Here is a 20,050-nt window from a genome sequence, read left to right on the forward strand (position 1 = left end):
AACAGACAGGGCTCTGCGTGAGGCTCAGCTTCTGAGCTTTGGGGTAAAATGCCAGGCTCGAGGGGGGATATGGGGCAGGCGGTTCGGGAAGGCTGCACCTTCCTGGTGCCTCAGCAATGGGGAAAGCAAGAGAGCAACATACGGCCAGGAGTTTGGGATAAAAGGGAGTCTGTGCCCTCCAAAACCTCAGGAGAGAAAACCCACGGGTGTGTGCCCCGGGTGGACTCTCTCCCTTTGTTTGAATAAAGGACTCCTCCGTCTCCTTTTTGGATGCAGACCTCTGGCATTGGTGGATTTTCCTGACACCTGGAATTCAGGCCTTCCTGTCTGCCCCCTGTGCCCGCGGTGGTGGATTATGCCAGGGGAACTCCCTCCTCTGGCAGGGTTTGAGGCAATTCTTTGCATTCTCCAAGTCCTGCCCCCACCCCATGAGTCAAACACGGCCTCCAGGGACCTCTCCTCAGTTCCCAGGGTGTCCATGGGGGTGAACGTACACAGAAAAGAGAGAAAAGACAGAAAGAGCAGAAACAACGACAGGGTAATCACACAGCAATCAATAACTGTTCCAATAGCAGATTAATCAATAACTGTTCCAGTAAGAGATTAATCACACAGCAATCAATAGATATCCCAATAACAGGGTAATCACACAGCAACCAGTAACTGTTCCAATAGCAGATTGATCAATAACTGTTGCAATAGCAGGTTAATCAATAACTGTTCCAATAAGAGGGCAATCACACAGCAATCAGTCACTGTTCCAATCAATAAAACAGAAATCCAGTTGCAATCATCAGCCCAATTCTCATCAGCCACTCTTCCCATACGGTGAATTCCAAGGATTAGAATGTGGATCCCAGCCAGGTGCTGGGACAAACTCCCTGGAGCCAGTCCTGGCGTTGGAACGATTGGGAATTTCTGATATTTAATTAACCATTTCTTTCATTAACCATTTCTTTCATTAACCATTTCTTTCATTAAGCACTTCTTTGATTTTGGCTCAGGCTTTTCCAGTGGATGACATTGCCTGGGGAATGGTGACACAACTTCCAGCTTCAGTGGGATTTAACATTCCACATCCCCTTGCTCCTACAACAGCCTCTCTTAACTCCAGCCAGTCCCTGAGGCCATTTTTGACTCTTGCTGGACCTGCAAGTCGAGCTCTCTGCACCCAAACCCGGCCTGGTTCCTGGGAGCCTGGATCTGCCAAGGGATATTTTCCAAGGCCTGTTGGTGTTGCTGTACCAGGGAATGTCACCCCCCAGGAGCTGATCTGCTGTTTGTCACCTGCTCAGGTGACCCACACAGGACCTGCTCAGGGGATCACACACACACATATAAATATACAAATAAATAAATGAATAAATAAATAAAATGATAACTGATAAAAAAAAGTTACAACAACAGGGTACATATATCTCTGTATCCCCTGAGCAGGGACAGTGCTTTCCTTTGTGGTCACTCCAGGGGCTGAGTGAAGGAATGAAGGAATCTGAACATTCTCCTTGTTTCCATGGGAAGTTACATTTGACTCCTAATCAATGCCAGTTCTTCTGCCAGCTTTAACACAGGGGCCTTGATCTCTGCACTGTTTATGTTGTGCTGTAATCTACTGGTAGTTCTTCAGTTTTATACTGTGGAGTAATTGTGATTAGGATCTTTCACCTGTTATTTCCTACCTGTTTAATAAAGAATTCATTTTACAAAGACACCTCATTTGCCATCATTAGAACATGTGGGCCAGAGGCAGTCCTTAAATTTAACTGTGGCCAAAATCTGAGGCTAAGGTGGGACAGGAGCACTGTCCCACCCCTGGACCAATGCCCTGAATCAGGAACATCCCCAGGCTCATCCAGCTGGGGCAGGAGAGCTGCTCCTTGCACAAGTCCAGGTGTCATTCAAGCACATTTGGGGCTTGAAATCAGCCATGGAATTCCACAGCTGAATCCCATACAGGGGTATCCCCTGAAAATACACAGCACGTATTAAATAGGTTCTTTCTCAATCAGCCAAGGGGATTTCTGGGTTTTGTGTAAAATCGATCGTCTTTGACACTGGAATGGGTGTGAATGGGTTTCTCGAGGGGGTTCACAGGAAACAGGGGTCTCTCTGAGCACATCCGCACAGAGCTGGAGGAATTCACAGGCTGTGTTCTTGTCCCACCAGGCAGTCCTGCACACTACAAAAAATTAACTTCTGGCACATGGGGTGCTTTGTGATCCTGAGAGGTAGGAGGTGTGAGGGGCTGAGGGGGTGTGAGGGGCTGAGGGAGGCGTGAGGGGCTGAGGGAGGCGTGAGGGGCTGAGGGGGGTGTGAGGGGCTGAGGGAGGTGTGAGGGGCTCAGGGGGCTGTGAGGGGCTCAGGGGCTGTGAGGGATTCAGGGGGTGTGAGGGGGCTCAGGGGGTGTGAGGGATTCAGGGGGGTGTGAGGGGCTCAGGGGGTGTGAGGGATTCAGGGGGTGTGAGGGGCTCAGGGGGCTCAGGGGCTGAGGGAGGCATGAGGGGCTGAGGGAGGCATGAGGGGCTCAGGGAGTGTGAGGATTCAGGGGCTGTGAGGGGCTCAGGGGGCTGTGAGGGGCTCAGGGAGGTGTGAGGGGCTGAGGGAGTTGTGAGGGGCTCAGGGGGTGTGAGGGGGCTCAGGGGGTGTGAGGGGCTGAGGGGGGTGTGAGGGGCTGAAGGAGTTGTGAGGGGCTCAGGGGGGTGTGAGGGGGCTCAGGGGGTGTGAGGGGCTCAGGGGGGTGTGAGGGGGCTCAGGGGGTGTGAGGGGCTCAGGGGGTGTGAGGGGGCTCAGGGGGTGTGAGGGGCTCAGGGGGGCTGTGAGGGGGTCTCAGGGGGTGTGAGGGGCTCAGGGGCTGTGAGGGACTCAGGGGGTGTGAGGGGCTCAGGGGCTGTGAGGGGGCTCAGGGGCTGTGAGGGATTCAGGGGGTGTGAGGGATTCCGGGGGTGTGAGGGGCCCAGGGGGTGTGAGGGGCTCAAGGGGCTGTGAGGGGCTCAGGGAGCTGTGAAAGGTTCCACAGCTCTGTGTCCGTGGGATGTGAGTCCAATATGGAAATTTTTTGTGTACAAAAGTTCTCATACAAAATAGAAAACGTTTTCATATAAAATATTTTCAAGCAAACACATTTTTGCTTCAGGCCTCTGCTCTCCAGGGGTCAGAGATCACGCTGTGATTTAATTTTGCCACAAAACAAAAACCGTGGCTTTACTGTTGTTGAGGTGATAAATAAAATTATTTCATTTTCAAACTGAGTTGTTGCTTTCCCCCCTTTATTTTTAATTTCATTTTTAAATTAATTTAATTTAAAATTAAATTCCAATTTAATTGCCCCCGTCCCATTCCTTTACAATTCTGCTGCAGTGAATTGCACCTACAATCCAGAAACGTGTGCTGCAGAGCAGTGCTATAATCACCATGCTAATTAGAAAAGATAGAACTGAGGTAAAATTAAGATCCTTTCTCAGGACACATGGCAGGAAACCCAGCTGTTCATCAGACACGTTCTAGTGGGAGTACAAGTGTTTCCAAAAATGGTTACAGGACTTGAGAGTTGCTAAAGGCTTTTCTGCATTTTATCCATTCCCCATTTGGTATTTTCTCTTGTTTTGTTAAAATCATTCCGTTCACTCACTAAAATCTTTTTTTAAATTACCCAAATAATCATAAATTTAAAGCCTTCTGGGCAGGACTAGGAAGGTTAACACATGCTTGCACGATCCCAAATATGCATCAATTCTTGCGCCAACTCCCAGTTTGGCTGGATTTTCTGATTCTCACTTGGTTGAAACAAAAGTATAAATCCAGAAGATAAAAGTTGTTCTCACGTTACTCTTTCTTTTTCAGCAAAAAGGCAAAATAAAATCAGCAAAACCCAAAAAAAAACCCATATAAAATGGTTTGGTTTACATTATCCTGTTAATATTTGGTCTCCCAACAAGTTGCTCTCGGTGAAAACACGAACAAATCACCAAAATCAATAAACTGATAACACAAGCGGTTATGGGGGCGGTTAAAAGCCCCATCGGTTTCTGTTCGCAGGTTCCTGTGAAAAGAAAAGTGAAAGTTCGACCTGCGACAGACGGATCTTTATTAGAAACAAAAAGAAGGAACAATCCCTGGGGCGTTGATTCAGTTCCTGTGTAAAACCGCAGAAGTCACTAAAAGCGCTTAAAAGCCATGATCGCATCTGGCTCTGGTTTTCCCATCGAAACCCTCCGCAGCTGCCCCACTCCCAGCTCCCTGGTTCCATTTTCGGGGCCTGGGGAGCGCTGGCACTGCCAGGAGAAGAAAACAACGCAAACCCTCCCCGTTTTAGGGGGGTCTCCGCTGCTCTGCGCAGCAGCAAAGCGCTGCTACTGAACCGCCTGAGAGAAGCCGGCCGGATGAGGGACTCGGAGGTGTAAATCAGCTCAGCCGCGGCATCCGGGCTGTGAGCTCGCAATGTTTAATTCTGCAGCTGCTGGAAAAGCCGAATCAGCGGCAGCTCCAGGAGTTTGGTTCTGTGCCGTAACAAACCCCGGCGCTGCGACACTCCGGGAGCAGGGACGCAGCGTCTGGGCGGCTCTCAGAGGTCAGATGAACAGATCTCCTCCTCCCGGAGCCAGGAATGACCTGATAGAGCCAGGGGTGACCCTGAGGGAGCAGGAGTGACCCTTATCAGCATCGCAGATAGCGTTTGCTCGGGGGATTTTAACTCTGCTGTCCACCCAAATCCCCGCCGCACTAAAGCTGACTGGATTTCAATTCGCCTGATTCATGGCCAGATTTTATTGCCCCCATGGCATCGTTTTGTTACCAAAAACCTGTAAAATGAAACTCCTTCACACCAATGCGGCATTAAAGAGCAGGAATTCTTTATCCGGCCGGATGCACGAGGGGATTTCTCCTCCCGGTTGTTGTGTGTGCTGAGCACCACAGAGGCTCCTGTTCAGATACCATATTTCACAGACAGACTCATTGATTTTCCCGGAATAAACAGTCCCAAGGATCTGTTGATAACCAGGCATCTCACAAGACTTAGAAGAGTCAGTCCCAGCGCAATTAAATATTGATTTCAGCGCAACTTCCGAGCCTTCCCTTGCCGTGTCAGTGTGACATGGGGGAGTCTCTGGCCGTCTCCCAACACCAAAACGCGCCAGTCCCCCGTCTGCCTGGGCGCTTCTGCAAAATCAATTTGCCAATAATCCCCTGGGGAATTCCCGTTTTACCAGCCCTGGAGGCGGCCTTCTGCCTTCCTTGGGATTGTTTTGCAAACAAATCCCATTTTTCAACGACTGACCCATTAATTTCTGTCATTTTTGTGCGGACTATATTCCTTTGCAAATGGATCACTCTATTCTCTATTTCCCAATGTGTTTCCTGATGGTTTAGTTCCGTTATCCATTAATTCTGGAGGCAGTTACCTGCCCACGTGAGGTTACCAATCAGCTGCTGGGATTTTCTGAGGCTCCCAATGACGGGGCTGACTGCCTCTCCTGATCACCGATATTTGGGGTTGTTCCAGGACGTTCCGCTCTTTTCCAGGGATTAGTGCACGGCTCCCTTCCTCAGCAGCCTCTCGAGCTGCTTTGTCAGCTCAGTGGTTCGCTGGAATTAGTGGGGACTCTTACGGGCTTCACAAGGGCGCCGTGGCCACTTCTTTTGCCTGTTGTAGGATTTTGGCCGATTTCTCCTTTGTGCTTCACAGGAGCCTGGGGAAAGCCGGCCGGCCTCAAACAGGGCTTACCTAAAGCTCAGCATTGTCCTGCTCCAGTGGGGCACCCTGGTATTCCAGCATCCTGCTGGTGGCATCCAGTGTCCTGCTCTTTGTTCCGCGGGGGGCACAGAGCAGCTTTTGTGCTTCCCGCGTTCAAGCCCCCGCAGTTCCCACCGCTCTCGAGCATCTGGCTCATCCTTTACTTGCGCTGTCCAGCTGCCTGGGAAATGCTGGATTCTCCCACTCCGAAGCAACTCTCGTGTCCAGAGGTGTTACAGAAACAGGCACCTTGGGAGAGAGCACAGCGAGCCCTTTGAGTCCCCTCAGCACTGCCGGGGCCATGCACGGTTCAGCTCCGCCTGGATGAAAATCCGGGGCTATTTTATAAATGGCCATTAAATCTGCGCTGATCTCCGTTCCCCAGCACTGCTGTGTTATGCTCTGACCCACACTCCTTCCATAACCCACATTCAAAATGAAGTTTTATAAGCTTCTCCTAAGTTTTCCTTGCCTCCCCCTCCATAGAACATTGTGTCTGCCTTCCCTGGCTGGCTTCAGGTTTGGGAGGGATTCTCAGCAGTTTGGCCACCTTTGATCACCGGGGCACCTCGGGGCCCACGCCAGTGGGGTTACAGCGTTCCCTACATCCCCTGGGATTTCTTCTGCCTCATTTGATCCCTGTAACATAAAAATCTTTGCCTCAACAGCTTTTGATTCAGGTGTTGGAATTTGTATTGCCCCATCCAGGAAGGTTTTTGAGCATCCAATTTTCCAACAAATCTCTCCCCAGCCAGGGGTTTGGCCACTGAGCAGGTACAAAAATTCGTGCGTCCCCCAGTGTTTCCTTAATTCAAATGGAAGTGGTTGTAACAAAGGCCTGGTCCCCTTCCTCCCTGCCACACCCACAACAGGTTCCCAGATCAGTTTTGCTCTGCAGGAATTCAACAGTTCCTCCTGCATTAATTAAAAATTTACCTTTTCCTTCCCTGGCATTTAAAACCAGGGGCTCAGCTGAGGATGATTCCCCCAGTCCCCATCAGGGGGTTCTTCATCTCCATCTCAGGAGCTTGATGGTTTGGAAAGCCGGGTTTGGGGCTCCTGTCTGGTTTCCCCTGGCCTGGGGACACTCTGTTTTCCAGTGTCCCCTTTCTTTACAAATTCAGCCACAGGACTCAACCCCTTGTTTCCCAGCGAGGGGGTCCTCCCCCAGTATCCCCCAGAGCTTTAATGGGCATCCCAGGGGGAATTCTCTCCAGAATCCCCCCTTTCACCACGTGAACCTCTTCCCGTTTAAACCGTGTGGCATTCCAAACCTATTCCCGTTTAGGAGCATTCCAAAACGGGGCATTCCAAACCCATCCCAATTTAGGAGCTCCCAGAAGGGACCCTAACCCTTCCCTGTCCCCGCCTTAGGGACCTTTAAACCCCACCCTGGGGAGCCTTTGCTGTGCCTTCACCCCTTTAAAGGGAAGGATGCCTTGGTCTTCCCAGGGGTCCTGCTCCCGTTTCCTGCGGCCTGGGGGTCTCAGCTTCTCCCCGAGAATCCCTCGAGGTCCCGCGGTCCCTCAGATCCGTTGAAATTCAGGAGTAGCTCCCGTCCAGGTGCCAAAACTGTTACCAGAAATCGGTAAAAATGAAACTCCTTGACACCAAGGCAGCAGAATTCCTGCATCTTAACGCTACCCTGGTGTTGAGGAGTTTTATTTTCACCGAGTTTTGGTAACGCAGCTGGTTTTTCCTTAGAACTGGATTTCCCTTAGGAAAGCTGCTGTGGGGGCAGAGGCACCATGTGACCCCTGAGGATGTGGGAAAACGGGAGGAAATGTCCTTCTAGACCTCAATCCCGTCCTGAAGCTCCTCCGGATGCCAGGATGAGCCACATCCAGCCTCTCCCTTCCTCCGGAGCTCAGTTCCAGGGATGGAATTCCCGTATTTTTAAGCACCAAGGAGATTTAGTCCCAAAAACTCACATCCTTGAGGACACCTCAGCATCCCACCCCCCCCACGCTCGCGGCTCTGGTCTAATTTCAGGAATTTAATTGGGAAAATATCTCCCGGCCTCGTGATTTCATCTGAAAGGAAAAAAAAAAGAAGAGGAAATTTGGGGATTTTTCCTGGTTATTTGAGTCCTGAGCACAAAGGACTCAGCCCAGCCCCTCCTCCGCCGTGTCCCGTCCTGCCGACCCCAATTCCGGCGGCTCCTCCACGTGTGCTCCCGGCACGTTGAACTGGGACATCCCAAAAAAGCCACCGGGGCCGCGGCGTTGTCACAGCCGGGGGTGGCAGGGAGGTGACACCGCCACGGAGCGCAGGGCTGGGAATGCTGGGAACAGCCTCAGGTGGCACCTGGAGGACATTAGGTAGGATTTGGGGAATATTTGGGGAACATTCCTCCTGGAAAGGGCTGTCCAGCCCCGGGGGGTTTAAAAGCCGTGTGGATGCGGCACTTGGGGACATCGTCAGGGGTGGCCTTGGGGGACGGGTGAACTGGGGGCGTCTGGGGGCTTTCCCGTCTCAGCAATTCCCTGATTCCGTGGTGTCCCAGTTTCCCCAGCATGTCCCGCTCTCCCTCCCAGCTCTGTGGGCAGATGGAGTGTGTGTGGGGAGTCTGTCCCCATTCCCATGGGAATGTCACCATCTGTCCCCCTGCTCGGCTACAGCCGGCTGGGGGGACATTCCCAGTGCTCCCAGTGCGGAGCAGCCTCCAGTTTACTGGGAAGGGAGGGAAATTCCCATACTGGGAGCAGCTGTGGCGTTCCCCTGTACAGATTGGGCCATACTGGGAGTGGCTGTGGGGCTGCAGGTGCCCCCCCCCGGTGGGTCCCCCACCTCAGAGCCTCATTTGCATTTTTTACTCATTTCGACATTAACTCAGATTTTTGGTGCTTGTTTATTTGGGGGAGCGGGGACACTGAGGGAACACGAGGTGGCTCCTGCTGCCACAAGAGCCCTGTCATGCTTCAACCATGACAAAGACCCCAGAGGAGTCTCCTTCCTTCCTCCCTCCCTCCCTTCCTTCTTCCTCTTCCTCCCTCCCTGCCCTTCCTCATAATTAAAAAGAATAAATGGAATAGAAATAAATAGAATTAAATGGAATAGGAAGAACAGAATGGAGTAGGAGAACTGGACTAAGCAGAAGAGAACAACTGGAGTAACTTAAACAGAATTAATTAAAACAGAAAGAATAGAAAAGAATAATAAATGAAAAAATTAAAATAAATTGAGTTGAATAAACTTCTGGCTTTAAATACTGACACGGGGCAGGGCACTGGTGGCACTGGCACAGACTGGGAAATGCCCCGAAGGGACATTGCAGGGTCCAAAGGCACTTCAGTGTCTGAAGAGAACACGGAGAAATAACCCAGAGGGATTTTGCAAGGTCCAAAGATACTCCAAGGTCACAAGGCACACGGAGAAGCAACCCTGGGGGATTTTCTCAGGTGCGAAGGTAACATGGAGAAACATCCCAGAGGAATTTTCCAGGGTCTGGAAGAACTGGGAAGCGCACTGGAGGGCATTTCAAGGTCCAAAGGCACTTCAAGGTCCAAAGAGACACGGAGAAATGTCCTGGAGAGATTTTCCAAGGTGCGAAACGGACACGGAGAAACCTCCCAGAAGGATTTTCCAAGGTCCAAAGGGACGTGGGGCAACATCCCAGATACTTTAAGATCCAAAGGGAACATGGAAACACATGCTGGAGGGATTTCCCAAGGTCTAAAGGGACACGGAGAAGTCCCTGGCTTTCAGAAGCCTCCAGGGGCTCGTGGCTCCAGGGGTGCCCTGGGGAAGCCGCGGCACCGGCGAGGTCACATCCATCGGAGCACCGGCACAACAACCCGGTCCCGCGGCTACTGCTGGTCACCCGCTGGGAGGTCCCTGTGCCCGCAGGGGTCCCTGACCCCGAGGGGTTCCCCGGCCCTGAGCAGGTCCCTGTGCCCGAGGGGCTCCCTGTCCCCAAGCATGCCCCCATCCCCGCGGGGGTGCCTGTCCTTGAGCAGGTCCCTGTCCCTGAGCGGGTCCCCATCCCCGCGGAGCTCCTTAACCCTGTCCCTGAGTGAGTCCCCGTCCTCACGGGGGTCCCTATCCCTGTCCCTGAGTGGGTCCCCATCCCCACAGGGGTACCGGTCCCTGTCCCTGAGTGGGTCCCCATCCCCACAGGGGTACCGGTCTCTATCCCTCTCCCTGAGTGGGTCCCCGTCCCCACGGGGGTCCCTATCCTTGTGTCTGAGTGGGTCCCCGTCCCCGCGGGGGCCTCTGTCCCCAGGCGGGTCCCTGTCCCCGCGGGGGCCTCTGTCCCGAGGCAGGTCCTCGTCCCTGCGGGGCTCCAGGTTGCGAGGGCGGCAGCGCCGGCGCGTTCTCCGGTGCGTGCTGAGGTTGGCCCGGGAGGCGAAGGCGCGGCCGCAGCGGGCGCAGGGGAAGGGCCGCTGGCCGGAGTGCGCCCGGCGGTGCAGCCGGAGGTACTCGCGGCGGGAGAAGACGCGGCCGCACTCGGGGCAGGGGTGGGCGCGCTCGGGGCCGCGGTGCTCCCGCAGGTGCACCTCCAGGCTCTCCCTCCAGCTGAAGCTGCGCCCGCAGCGCCCGCACACGAAGGGCCGCTCCTCGCCCGGCCCCGCCGCGCCCGCCAAGCGCCGGTGGCCCCGGGGCAGCGCCCGGTGCGTGTCGCGGTGCCGCAGCAGGTCCCCGCGCAGGCAGAAGGTGCGGCTGCAGTCGGCGCAGCCGTGCCGGGCCCGGTTCCCCCCCCGCAGCTTCTTGTGCGCCAGGAGGCTGCGGCGGTGCCGGAAGGATTTGCCGCAGGTGACGCACAGGTACGGCCGGCCCGGGTGCGCCCGGAGCGCGGCCTCAGGCCCGGAGCGCGGCCCGCGGGTGCCGGCGATGAGGGGCCCCGACGCCGCCGGCACCTCCCGGGAGAGGGCCCTGGCGCAGCCCCCCGGCTCGGAGTCACGCCAGCCAGAGCGGGAGACATCGGAACCCAATTCCCAGTGTCCCCCGGCGTCGTCCTTGCTGTCAGAACCACTCCAGGCACCTGTTGGGAACAGAGTGTCACCATGGGAGAGTCCTGGACCCACCGCCGGCCGCATGCCCACCCCTGTGACACCGTGGGGAGACTCCCAGCACAGTCCAGGGGGTGTCAGACAGGGGCTCTGGCCAGGGCCAGCCCCCCAGCCCCATAGGGTGTCCCCAGTCACTCACAGCTGTCTGCAGTGTCGGGAGCTCTGCCGTGCTCCCCGGCGCAGGGAACCCCCCCGTGTGACTCCTCCTTCATGTGGGTGAACTTGGAGTTGGGGTCTGTGTGGGAGGAAGGACTCTCAGTGTTCCCTGCAAGGCATGGGGAGTGTCACCAGGGAACCGTCACCAGGCCGGGGGGCTGTGCTGGGGGTGCGGGGGCAGCAGGACGGGGGGACAGCGGGGCCAGGCTACCTGGTACCATCATTCCTCACACCCGGGACACATCCGGAGCCCCGCTCTGCATGGAGAGATGGGGGTGAGCTCTGTGGGGCAATCGGGCTGCGGGCCCCCACCTCGGCCTCCACACCCACAGCTTGGCCTCGGAACCCCCAGCTGAGCCTATGGACTCCCCGCCACGTACCCAGACCCCTGGCTGAGCCTCTGAACCCCCGACTGATCCCCCAGACCCCGACTCAGCCTCCGGACCCCCAGTTCAGCCTTCAATTGTGTCCCCAGCCCCATGGCACTTCCAGCCCTGTGGCACCCCCTGTCCTGGGCACCCGCAACCCCACGGCACCCCGAGCCCCGTGGGACCCCCAGCTCCACGCCCCCGTCCCCTCACCCAGGCTGGCCACCAGGTCGTAGTTGTCGCCCATAACCTCTCGGTGCAGGGCCCGCTGCCAGGGCGCCAACTCCGCCCACTCCTCGGGGGAGAAATATACGGCCACTTCCTCGAATGTCACTTCGGGGAGCACCCCCTGGCAGGGACAGCGCGGGGCTCAGGGGGGCCGGCGGCACCGCCCCTCGCCGGGCACCCCAAGGGGGTCACCCGGGGCTGCAGCACCCCCCGGGCTCTGGGTGCCCGACCCCCCGCTAATCCCGACCGGAGACGTCGGGACAGCCCCGCCCAACCCCGCCACCCGTCCGCAGGGACCCCCGGAACCCCTCCCCCGCCCAGGGCCCGGGCCCTCCACCGGGACACTGCGGCTGCAGCACCCCCGGAGCCCCCCGGGCACGCCCCGGGCTCACCCGCTGCATCGCCGGGCGGGGCCCGATGGCGGCGGCGGAAGGGGCTGGGCTGGGGGGCGGCACCGGGCGGGGGGGAAGAGCACCGGAACCGGGTGTTGGGAGTACCGAGGGGTCCCCGGGCCAGGCGGGGGAATTCTGCTGGTGGGGCGGCGGCGGCGGCTGCACCGGTGGGTGCCGGGGTCCGGCTCCTTCCCAGTGCCCGGTGGGCCCGGGATCCGGCCCCGCTCCGGCTACGATCACCCACCCCGGCAGCGTCACCCGCGCCCCCAAACGGGGCTGCTCGGGCACACACCCCCCCTCCAAGACCACCCCCGCCAAATCCCGAGGAACCGGCCTGGTGACTCCGGAGATCTGGGAGCCCCCGCACCAGAGGGTCCCACACTGGAAGGGTCCCGCACCGCGTGTCCACCCCAGGACAGGAACACCCGGAGCCCCCGGCTCCTGCCCCTGCAGCCCCTGTGCCCGAACCTCCCAGAACTCAGCCGGGGTGGCACCGGGTGTCCCCAGCCAGAGCAGGGGAGCTCAGCCACACGCCTGGCCAGTGGCACAGTGTCTGTGTCCCACTGGGTCCCCCCAGTGAGAGCCCCAGTGTGAGACCCCCCCATCTGTCCCCAGGAGCACTGGAGGCGTTGGTGCCACCCCCGTGGATGTGACAGTGACCCTGGGGTCGGCTTGGTGGCCACCCTCATCCTGAGCTCTCACCTGGTGTCCAGGTGAGGTTTGGTGGTTGCAGAGCACGTTGGAAGGTCCTGGCACAGTCACTGTCACTGTCCTGGTGGGCCCTTGGTGATGGGCTGGGGGGCAGAGCTTTTCCCGGGGCTCAGGCCAGGACTGCGGCTCCAGAGAGGCCCCTGTGTTCCCCCCCAGCCCCAGAGAGAGCACGTGGAGCCCCAGAGCCATCAGAAGCTTTTATTTTAAATAACCTCAAAAAATAGAATTGCAGAGAGCAGAGCTGGGGGAGGGGGACTGCAGTGGGACGACCCACCCGGCCGGGCCTCAAGCGGTGGCTGTCCCAGTGTCGGTCCCGTCAGAAGACCCGATTCCCTTTGGGATGAAGCAATGGCAGCTCCCTGTGGTGTCTGTGGCAGAAGCTCTGCCCGAAACCATGGATCCCCGGCTCTGTCACATCGGGGGGACACGGAAACACCAAGCAAACCCCAGCAAAGCACCCCGTGCCCTCCGTGCCGCTGGAACCCCGCACAGGCCCCCCCACCACCTCCGGCTCCAGCAGCCACCCGGCATCACCCATCCCAAATCCGGAATATTGAGTCCCAAAGCGCGCAGTTATCCAGAGCAAGCAGAAGCACAAGCTGCCCCCCCCATGCCCCCGGCACCGGAGGCATCTCCGGGGCCCTTCTGGAAGCAGAGCTGAGCCCCTCCAGGCCCTTTTCCTTTTCCTGGCTGCTTTCCCGGTGCGCTCCCAACTCCTCCGCATGGAGCTGCACTGGGGATCCCAGGAAGTCAGCCCGTAGCAGGAAGGGCCCCACACTCCCATCCCAACCGTGTCCCTAGGGAATGCCAGCCAGTCCGGAGCAGGATGGAAGGCTCTGGAGGCACAGGGAGCCCTTGGGGGCCCCTCTTGTCCCATGTCTGGCTCCAGTGGGTGCAGCTCCACTGTGTCTAGCTCTTCCTGGTCTGTGTGGCTGGAGCCAACGTGACAGATCGGGTCCAGCGCTGTCCCCTGCACACCTCTGGTGTCTTCCCAAGCCAGAAACGTGTCATGTCCCAGTCTGGAGCTCTGCTTTGCCCCATCGGCCCCTGCTGGAGGCTCCTCCAAGTCCCAGTCCTGAATCCGGCTGGTGGTGTCCCCTTGGCACCAACCCCTCGGCTCCATTGCTTTGGCTCTGTCCCCTCGGCCCCATTCCTTTGGCTCCGTCCCCTCGGCTCCATCCTGCACCAGGTTTGCTGTGGGTGAGCGCAGGAACCGACGGCCGGCCCTTGCCGGGGAGGGTCTCGGTGGGGGTTCCAGTGCGGGGGATCACAGGCAGGTGGGACAGGGTGGGGGTCCTGGTGCGGGGGTCTCAGCGTAGGTCCCAGCGTGGGGGTCACAGGCAGCCGGGACACGGGGCCGGTTTCTCCTCGCCGCACTCCCGCTCCGGCGCTCCCGGCACTCGCTTCTCCTCGAAGGCCCGAGCGCAGCCCCCGGCCTTGGGCCAGAGCTGCCCGCGGGGGGGCTCGGGCGGGCGGGGGGCCAGGCAGGCGGCGCAGCAGCACGGGTGGGGCAGCCCCGGCGCCCGGGGGCTCGGGCCCCCCCCGGGGCACTTGCAGGGGGGCACCGGGGCGGCGCCGGGGCCGGGGGGGGGCTCGTCCTGCATCAGCTGCAGGAGGATGTCGGCGGCGCCCGTGGGGCTGTCGGGGCGCGCCGGGGGGGCCCCGCGGGAGCACGGCGGCAGCAGCAGCGCGGGGGGCTCGGGGCCCTTGGCGAGCGGGTCCCCGGCGGCGCAGGGCGGGGCCAGGCCGGCGCCGTGGGTGCGGCGGTGCCGCAGCAGGTGAGCCTTCTGGCTGAAGCCCTTGCCGCAGTCAGCGCAGCGGAACGGCCGCTCCCCGGTGTGCGTCCGCAGGTGCACGGCCAGGTTCACCTTCTGCCGGAACCGCTTCCCGCACTCGGCGCACGCGTGGGGCCGCTCGGCGCAGCCGTGGGGACACTCGGCACACGCGTGGGGCTGCTCGGCGCAGCCGTGGGGTCGCTCACAAGGATGGGGCCGCTCGCAGGGGTGAGGATGCTCGGCACAGGTGTGAGGATGCTCGGCGCAGGCGTGGGGACACTCGGCACAGGCGTGAGGCTGCTCACACGTGTGGGGCCGCTTGGTGCAGGCGTGGGGCTGCTCGCAGGGGTGAGGACACTCAGCGCAGGGGTGTGGCCGCTCGGCGCAGGGGTGTGGCTGCCCGCAGGTGTGGGGTCGCTCGCAAGCGTGAGGATGCTCCGCACAGGCGTGAGGATGCTCCGCACAGGCGCGGCGCTGCTCGGCGCAGGTGTGGAGCCGCTCGCCACAGCCGTGGGGACGCTCGGCACAAGCGTGGGGATGCTCGGTGCAGGCATGGGGGCACTTGGCACAGGTGTGCAGCTGTTCGGCACAGGTGTGCGGCCGCTCGCCGCCGCCGTGGCCTGGCCGGAGCCCCCCATGCTCCGCACAGGCCTCCCCGCAGAGCCCACAGGGGAAGGGGCTCCCAGTGGGGTCCAGGGCGTTGGGGGCGGGGCCGGGGGTCCCGGTGTGCACCCGCTGGTGCACCCGCAGGGACAGTTTGCTCTTGAAGCGCTTGGGGCACTCGAGGCAGGTGAAGGGCTGGCGGCCCAGGTGCGTCTTCTGGTGTGCCAGCAGGTTGGGCTTCTGCGCGAAGCGTTTCCCGCACTGGGCGCAGGCGAAGGGGCGCTCGCCCGTGTGCACCCGGTAGTGCGTCACCAGGTTGCCCTTCTGGTTGAAGCGGCGGCCGCAGACGCCGCAGGTGAAGGGCCGCTCACCTGTGTGGATGCGCTGGTGGGTGGCCAGGTTGGTTTTGAGGCTGAAGCGCTTGCCGCAGGTGTCGCAGCGGAAGGGGCCGCGCCCGCCGGGGCTGTGCCCGTGCCGCGGCAGCCGCTCGCACTGCGCCAGGCCCCGCCCGCACTCGGGGCACGGCCAGGGCCGGCCCTCGCCCGCCCGCACCGGGGGGGACCCGGGCGGCCGCTCGGCGCCCGGCTCAGCTGGGGGGGCCCCGGGGCACGGCTTGTGCCCCGCGTGGCTCTTCTGGTGGGCGACGAGGGCAAGCCAGAGCCCGAAGCTGTTCCCGCACTGGTTGCAGATGAAGGGCTTCTCCGGGGGGGCTGCGGCGTCCCCCGGCCCCGGCTGCGCCCCCAGGGGCCCCAGGAGGGGGGGGCCGGGGGCAAAGGGCGCGGCGGGCGCCTCGGGGGGCCGCAGCAGGGGCACCTTGGGGCAGAAGCCGTCGCCGCAGTGGGCGCAGGGGAAGGGGGCCTCACCCGGGGGCGGGGGGGGGAAAGCCCTTCTCGGGGCACGGGAACAGCTCGGCGCCCTCGGGGGGCTTCGGGGCGGGCGGGAGCGGGGCAAAGGGGGCAGGGTCCTGCGGGGCAGGCACAGGGGGCAGCAGGGCGGGCGCGGCCCCGAAGGGCGCGGCGGGGGCCGGGCCGCGCGCGGGGCAGCGGCGCTGGCGGGGGATGTGCGTCTTCTGGTGGGCCTTGAGGGACACCTTGTCCTTGAAGCACTTGTGGCACTGGGCGCAGGGGAAGGGGCGCAGGTCGGTGTGGGTGCTCTGGTGCGTGACCAGGTTGGTTTTCTGGGTGAAGCGCTTGCCGCACTGGGCACAGGCGAAGGGCCGCTCACCTGTGTGCACCCGGTAGTGCGTCACCAGGTTGGTTTTCTGGTTGAAGCTGCGGCCGCACAGGAAGCAGGAGAAGGGCCGCTCGCCCGTGTGGATGCGCCGGTGCGTGATGAGGTTGGGCTTCTGCCGGAAGCTCTTCCCGCACTCGGGGCACACGAAGGGCGCGTCCTCGGCGCAGCCCCGCGCCGGCGCCCGCGCCCGTGCCTTGCCCTCATCGGGGTGGGCACCGTGGATGCGCTGGTGCGCCAGCAGGTTGGCCTTCTGCGAGAAGCTCTTGCCGCACTGGGCGCAGGGGAAGGGCCGCTCGCCCGTGTGCACGCGCCGGTGCGTCAGCAGGTTGGGCCGCTGGCTGAAGCTCTTCCCGCAGTCCCCGCAGCGGAACGGCTTCTCCCCAGTGTGGATGCGCTCGTGCGTCACCAGGCTCTGCTTCTGCCGGAAGCCCTTCCCGCACTGGGCGCAGCGGAAGGGGCCAGGGACGCCCCCCTGGGCCCCCCAGCAGCCGGCACGGGGGGCCGGGGGGTCCCGGGGGGACTCGGGGCCGCGCTGCCCGCCGGGGAACCAGCGGCCGGAGCTGCCACCCGCGGCCGGAAACAGCTCCAGGGAGCCAGCGCCGATCCCGGGCTTCTCCTCGGGTTCCACCTTGCTCACCCGCCCAGGCTCCACTGCACCGGAGAGATCCCGGCGTTATCCCGGCTCTCGGAGAATTCCGGGCTGTCCCAAGCAGGGAGGACCCGGGTCCAGCCCCCCCTTCCTCGTGGGCCCCTCAGCGCTGAACCACGGGGAACTGGGACACCCCAAAGAGCCTCAACTCCCCAGGACTCTCCTGGTCTGTGACACCCCAAAGGGACCCCAAACCCCCCGGTTTTTGACACCCCAAATGGTCCAAACTGGTCTAAAATGACCAAAACTGGTCCACAAAACTGGCCAAAACTGGCCCACAAAACTGGCCCAAACTGGCCCACAATGGCCAAGAAGTGGCTTAAAATTGCCATAAATTGGTCATAAGTGCCTGTGAACTGGCCCAGAATAGCCCCAAAATGACTGAAAATTGGCCCAAAATGGCTGAAAATGGTCTTTAAACTGGTCCAAACTGGCTCAGAGCAGCCTGCAACTGGCCCCAAAAAGTTCTAAACTGGCCCAGAACACCCCCAAACCATCCCAGCCCATCTTTTCCCCTGAGCCCCCCGATCCCACTGCTCCCCCATTCCCACGGGGCCAGACTCACCAGCACAGGGGCTGCCCATGGCCTTGGAATCCTCCGGGCCCGTCCGCGCGGCTCCAAATGGCTCCTCCGGCGGCTTCATCCCAAACAAACCCCCCGGCTTGAAGAACCGGTACCCTGGGGGAACACAGGGCACCACAGAGCCGGGATCAGGGACAGAGCTGCCACTGGGAAGCTGGGAAGCTGGGACTGAGCCGCTCCTGGGAGAACCGGGCTCTGGCAGTGGGGGATGGAGCCGCCCCTCGAGAATCAGGCTCCAGGTGAGGTGGGACAGAGCCATTCCTGGGCTCTGGGTTCCTCCTGCAGCCTCTCCCATCCCCGGGAATCCCCAGAACACTTTCATCATCCCAGTTCAAAGTTCCCACAAAAATGCACCAAGCTCCGTGCGGAAAATTCCACCCCGGCCCCCACTCCAGGGTGTCCCCCCCGCTCACCTGTGCAGGGATCCGATGGGATCTCAGCGCCAACGGCATCCAGCTGGGATCCGGCCCGCGGCGCTGGGCTCAGCCGGGAATACGGGAGCAAATCCAGGGCGTGGGCGGGCTGGGGAGGGGGCAGCGGCTCAGCGGCATTTTGGGGCCATTTGGGTCATTTTGGGATGTTTGGGGACCTTTCCCTGGGTTTGGCCACAGGCCAAGGGCAGGGATCATGCCCCTATTCCTGCATCCCAAATATGAGGTCCGGGTTCCTTGCTCCAGGATGGAGCCCACATCCCTGCTCCCCCAAATTAGATCCCCACCCCTCCAAACCAAATCCCTGCTCCCCCAGCAGATCCCTGCTCCCCAAACAAGATCCTTGTTCCCCCAAAACAGAGGCCCAGCCCCGCTCCTCCAGAACAGATCCCTGTCGCCCCAGCCCCACTGCCCACCCCCCAAACCAGCTCCTTTTCCAGCCAGGACCCGCACCGAGGGAGGAACCTTTCCTGAGGAGCCACTCCCGCTTTTCCGGGGTCACTGAACCGCTCCCAAGCCCCCCGTGCCCTCCCGGATTCCTCTCGTGTCCCCCAACCCCCGGAGCCCGGCGGAGGCAGAGCTGGGGGGGTGGCGGCCCCCTGCGCTCCGGGACTTCCCAAAGCGCCGATTTCCCAGAAAAACTCTTGGAGGGCTCCAAGGGTTGAAGAAAAAAATCACCGGAAAAGCCCCCGGCCCCGGGAATTCCCGCCGGGATCCCCCCAAATGTCCTGGGGCGGTGGAGGAGCGGGGGATCCCCCCGGGAATTCCGCCGGAATCCCCCGCGTACCTGGGGCGCTCCCCCCGCGGACATCGCTCCCCCGGGCCCCTTCCCGGCCCCTTCCCGGTCTCTTCGAGAGCTCTTTCCCAGCTGCTTCCCGGCTCTTTCCCGGCCTCTTCCCAGCCTTTTCCTGGTCTCCTTCCGCCACCGACTCCCTCAAATGGCCGCGGCGGGGTCCTGGGAGAGCGGGAGAGCCGGAATGTGAGTGGGAGTGGGAACGGGGACGGGAACGGGAAGGGCAGCGGGAGTGGGAGCGGGAAGGACGGCGGGAACCAGGCCGGAGAAGCGCGGCAGTCCCGCAGCGGCTCCGGCGGCCTCGGGCCCCCGTCCTCCTCCTCCTCCCCCCGGAATTTGGGGTGCGGAAGGCGCCGAGCGGGGCCGGATCCGGCTGTGGACGGCGAGAGCTCGGGAACGCTGGGAGTTGTAGTTCGGGATGGGATGGATTAGATGGGAGCGAGCGGGAGTGACCTGCGCCAGCAGGGAGTAGGGAATGGCCCCGCACGGCACCGGCTTGTGCAGCCGGGAACAGCCCCGGGAGCCGGGAACGGCTCCGGAGTCAGGAACAGCCCCGGCACAGCATCGCCTGGAGAACCGGGAATAGCCCCGGGAGCCGGGAACAACCCCGGCACAGCATCGCCTGGAGAACCGGGAATAGCCCCGGGAACCGGGAACAACCCCGGCACAGCATCGCCTGGAGAACCGGGAATGGCCCCGGGAGCCGGGAACAGCCCCGGCACAGCCTCGTCCTGCCAGGAATAGCCCCGAGAGCTGGGAACGGCCCCGGCACAGCCTCGCCTTGGCAGTCAGGAACAGCCCTGGGGCTCGGGAATAGCCCCGGCATGGAATCGCCTCCTCAGCCGGGAACAGCCCCGGGAACCGGGAACAGCCCCGGGAGCCGGGAACAGCCCCGGAGCCACCGGGCCGGATTCCCCCGAGCCCCCGCCGGCTGCTGCGGCAGCTCCCGGCGCTCGGGGATCCCGGCTCTGCTCGGTCCCGGCCGCACCTCGGGGGGGTTCGGAGGGACCCCCGTGCGCCCCCAGCACCCGCCCCCTCCTGGGGAAGCCCCGAACCCGCCGCTGCCACGTGTGTCCCCCCATCCCCGACACCCCCAAACACAGCCTGAGACCCCTGCAGGGCCCCGTGCCCGCCCCAAGCACCCCCGAACCCCGCCGAGCCCCCCCGGCCCCCCCGGATCACGTGACCGCGATCCCCGAGGACCCCTCCCCGGGAAACTCACGGGCGGCCGCTGCCCCACGGCGCGACGACGTCACGCGTTCGGTGACGTCAGCGCGTTGGTGACGTCACGGTGACAGCCACGGCCGCATCCGGCCGCGCCCCGTTCCGGGTCGGGGGGCGGGGCCGGGGGCAGCGCCCCCTGTCGGCGCCGCGGGCAGCACAGC

The 20,050-nt window shown here is 61.5% G+C and overlaps 1 protein-coding gene and 1 pseudogene across 4 annotated transcripts; both read right to left on the reverse strand.

Annotated features, from left to right (window-relative positions):
- Positions 1-8,563: 8,563 nt before the first annotated feature.
- Positions 8,564-11,915, reverse strand: REPIN1 (replication initiator 1). Of its 4 annotated transcripts, none has more exons than XM_048302551.1 (4): positions 11,888-11,915; positions 11,111-11,156; positions 10,883-11,008; positions 8,564-10,715 (listed from the first exon to the last, which is right to left on the reverse strand). In XM_048302551.1, exons 2-4 carry the CDS (start codon positions 11,121-11,123, stop codon positions 9,541-9,543), a joined length of 1,314 nt encoding a protein of 437 aa, XP_048158508.1. In that variant the 5' UTR covers positions 11,124-11,156; positions 11,888-11,915; the 3' UTR covers positions 8,564-9,540. The 4 variants fall into 4 exon arrangements, with proteins under 4 accessions (XP_048158508.1, XP_048158365.1, XP_048158280.1 ...); XM_048302408.1 differs by lacking the exon at positions 11,111-11,156 and adding an exon at positions 11,481-11,616 and having other exon boundaries at positions 10,883-10,978; positions 11,888-11,909; XM_048302323.1 differs by lacking the exon at positions 11,111-11,156 and adding an exon at positions 11,481-11,616 and having other exon boundaries at positions 11,888-11,909.
- An 851-nt stretch (positions 11,916-12,766) lies between these two features.
- LOC125325797 lies at positions 12,767-19,011 on the reverse strand (annotated as a pseudogene).
- Between the last annotated feature and the right edge of the window lie 1,039 nt (positions 19,012-20,050).

The sequence above is a fragment of the Corvus hawaiiensis genome, chromosome 1 (assembly GCF_020740725.1).
Source record: "Corvus hawaiiensis isolate bCorHaw1 chromosome 1, bCorHaw1.pri.cur, whole genome shotgun sequence".
Lineage (NCBI taxonomy): Eukaryota > Metazoa > Chordata > Aves > Passeriformes > Corvidae > Corvus > Corvus hawaiiensis.

What these genes read in the sequence shown, in the direction of transcription:
- REPIN1 (XM_048302323.1), bottom strand. An exon ending in CGACCTGGTGGCCAGCCTGG is followed by an intron (nt 11,009 to 11,480) that starts GTGAGGGGACGG and finishes CATGCCTTGCAG; the next exon opens with GGAACACTGAGAGTCCTTCC. An exon ending in TCCCGACACTGCAGACAGCT is followed by an intron (nt 10,716 to 10,882) that starts GTGAGTGACTGG and finishes TGTTCCCAACAG; the next exon opens with GTGCCTGGAGTGGTTCTGAC.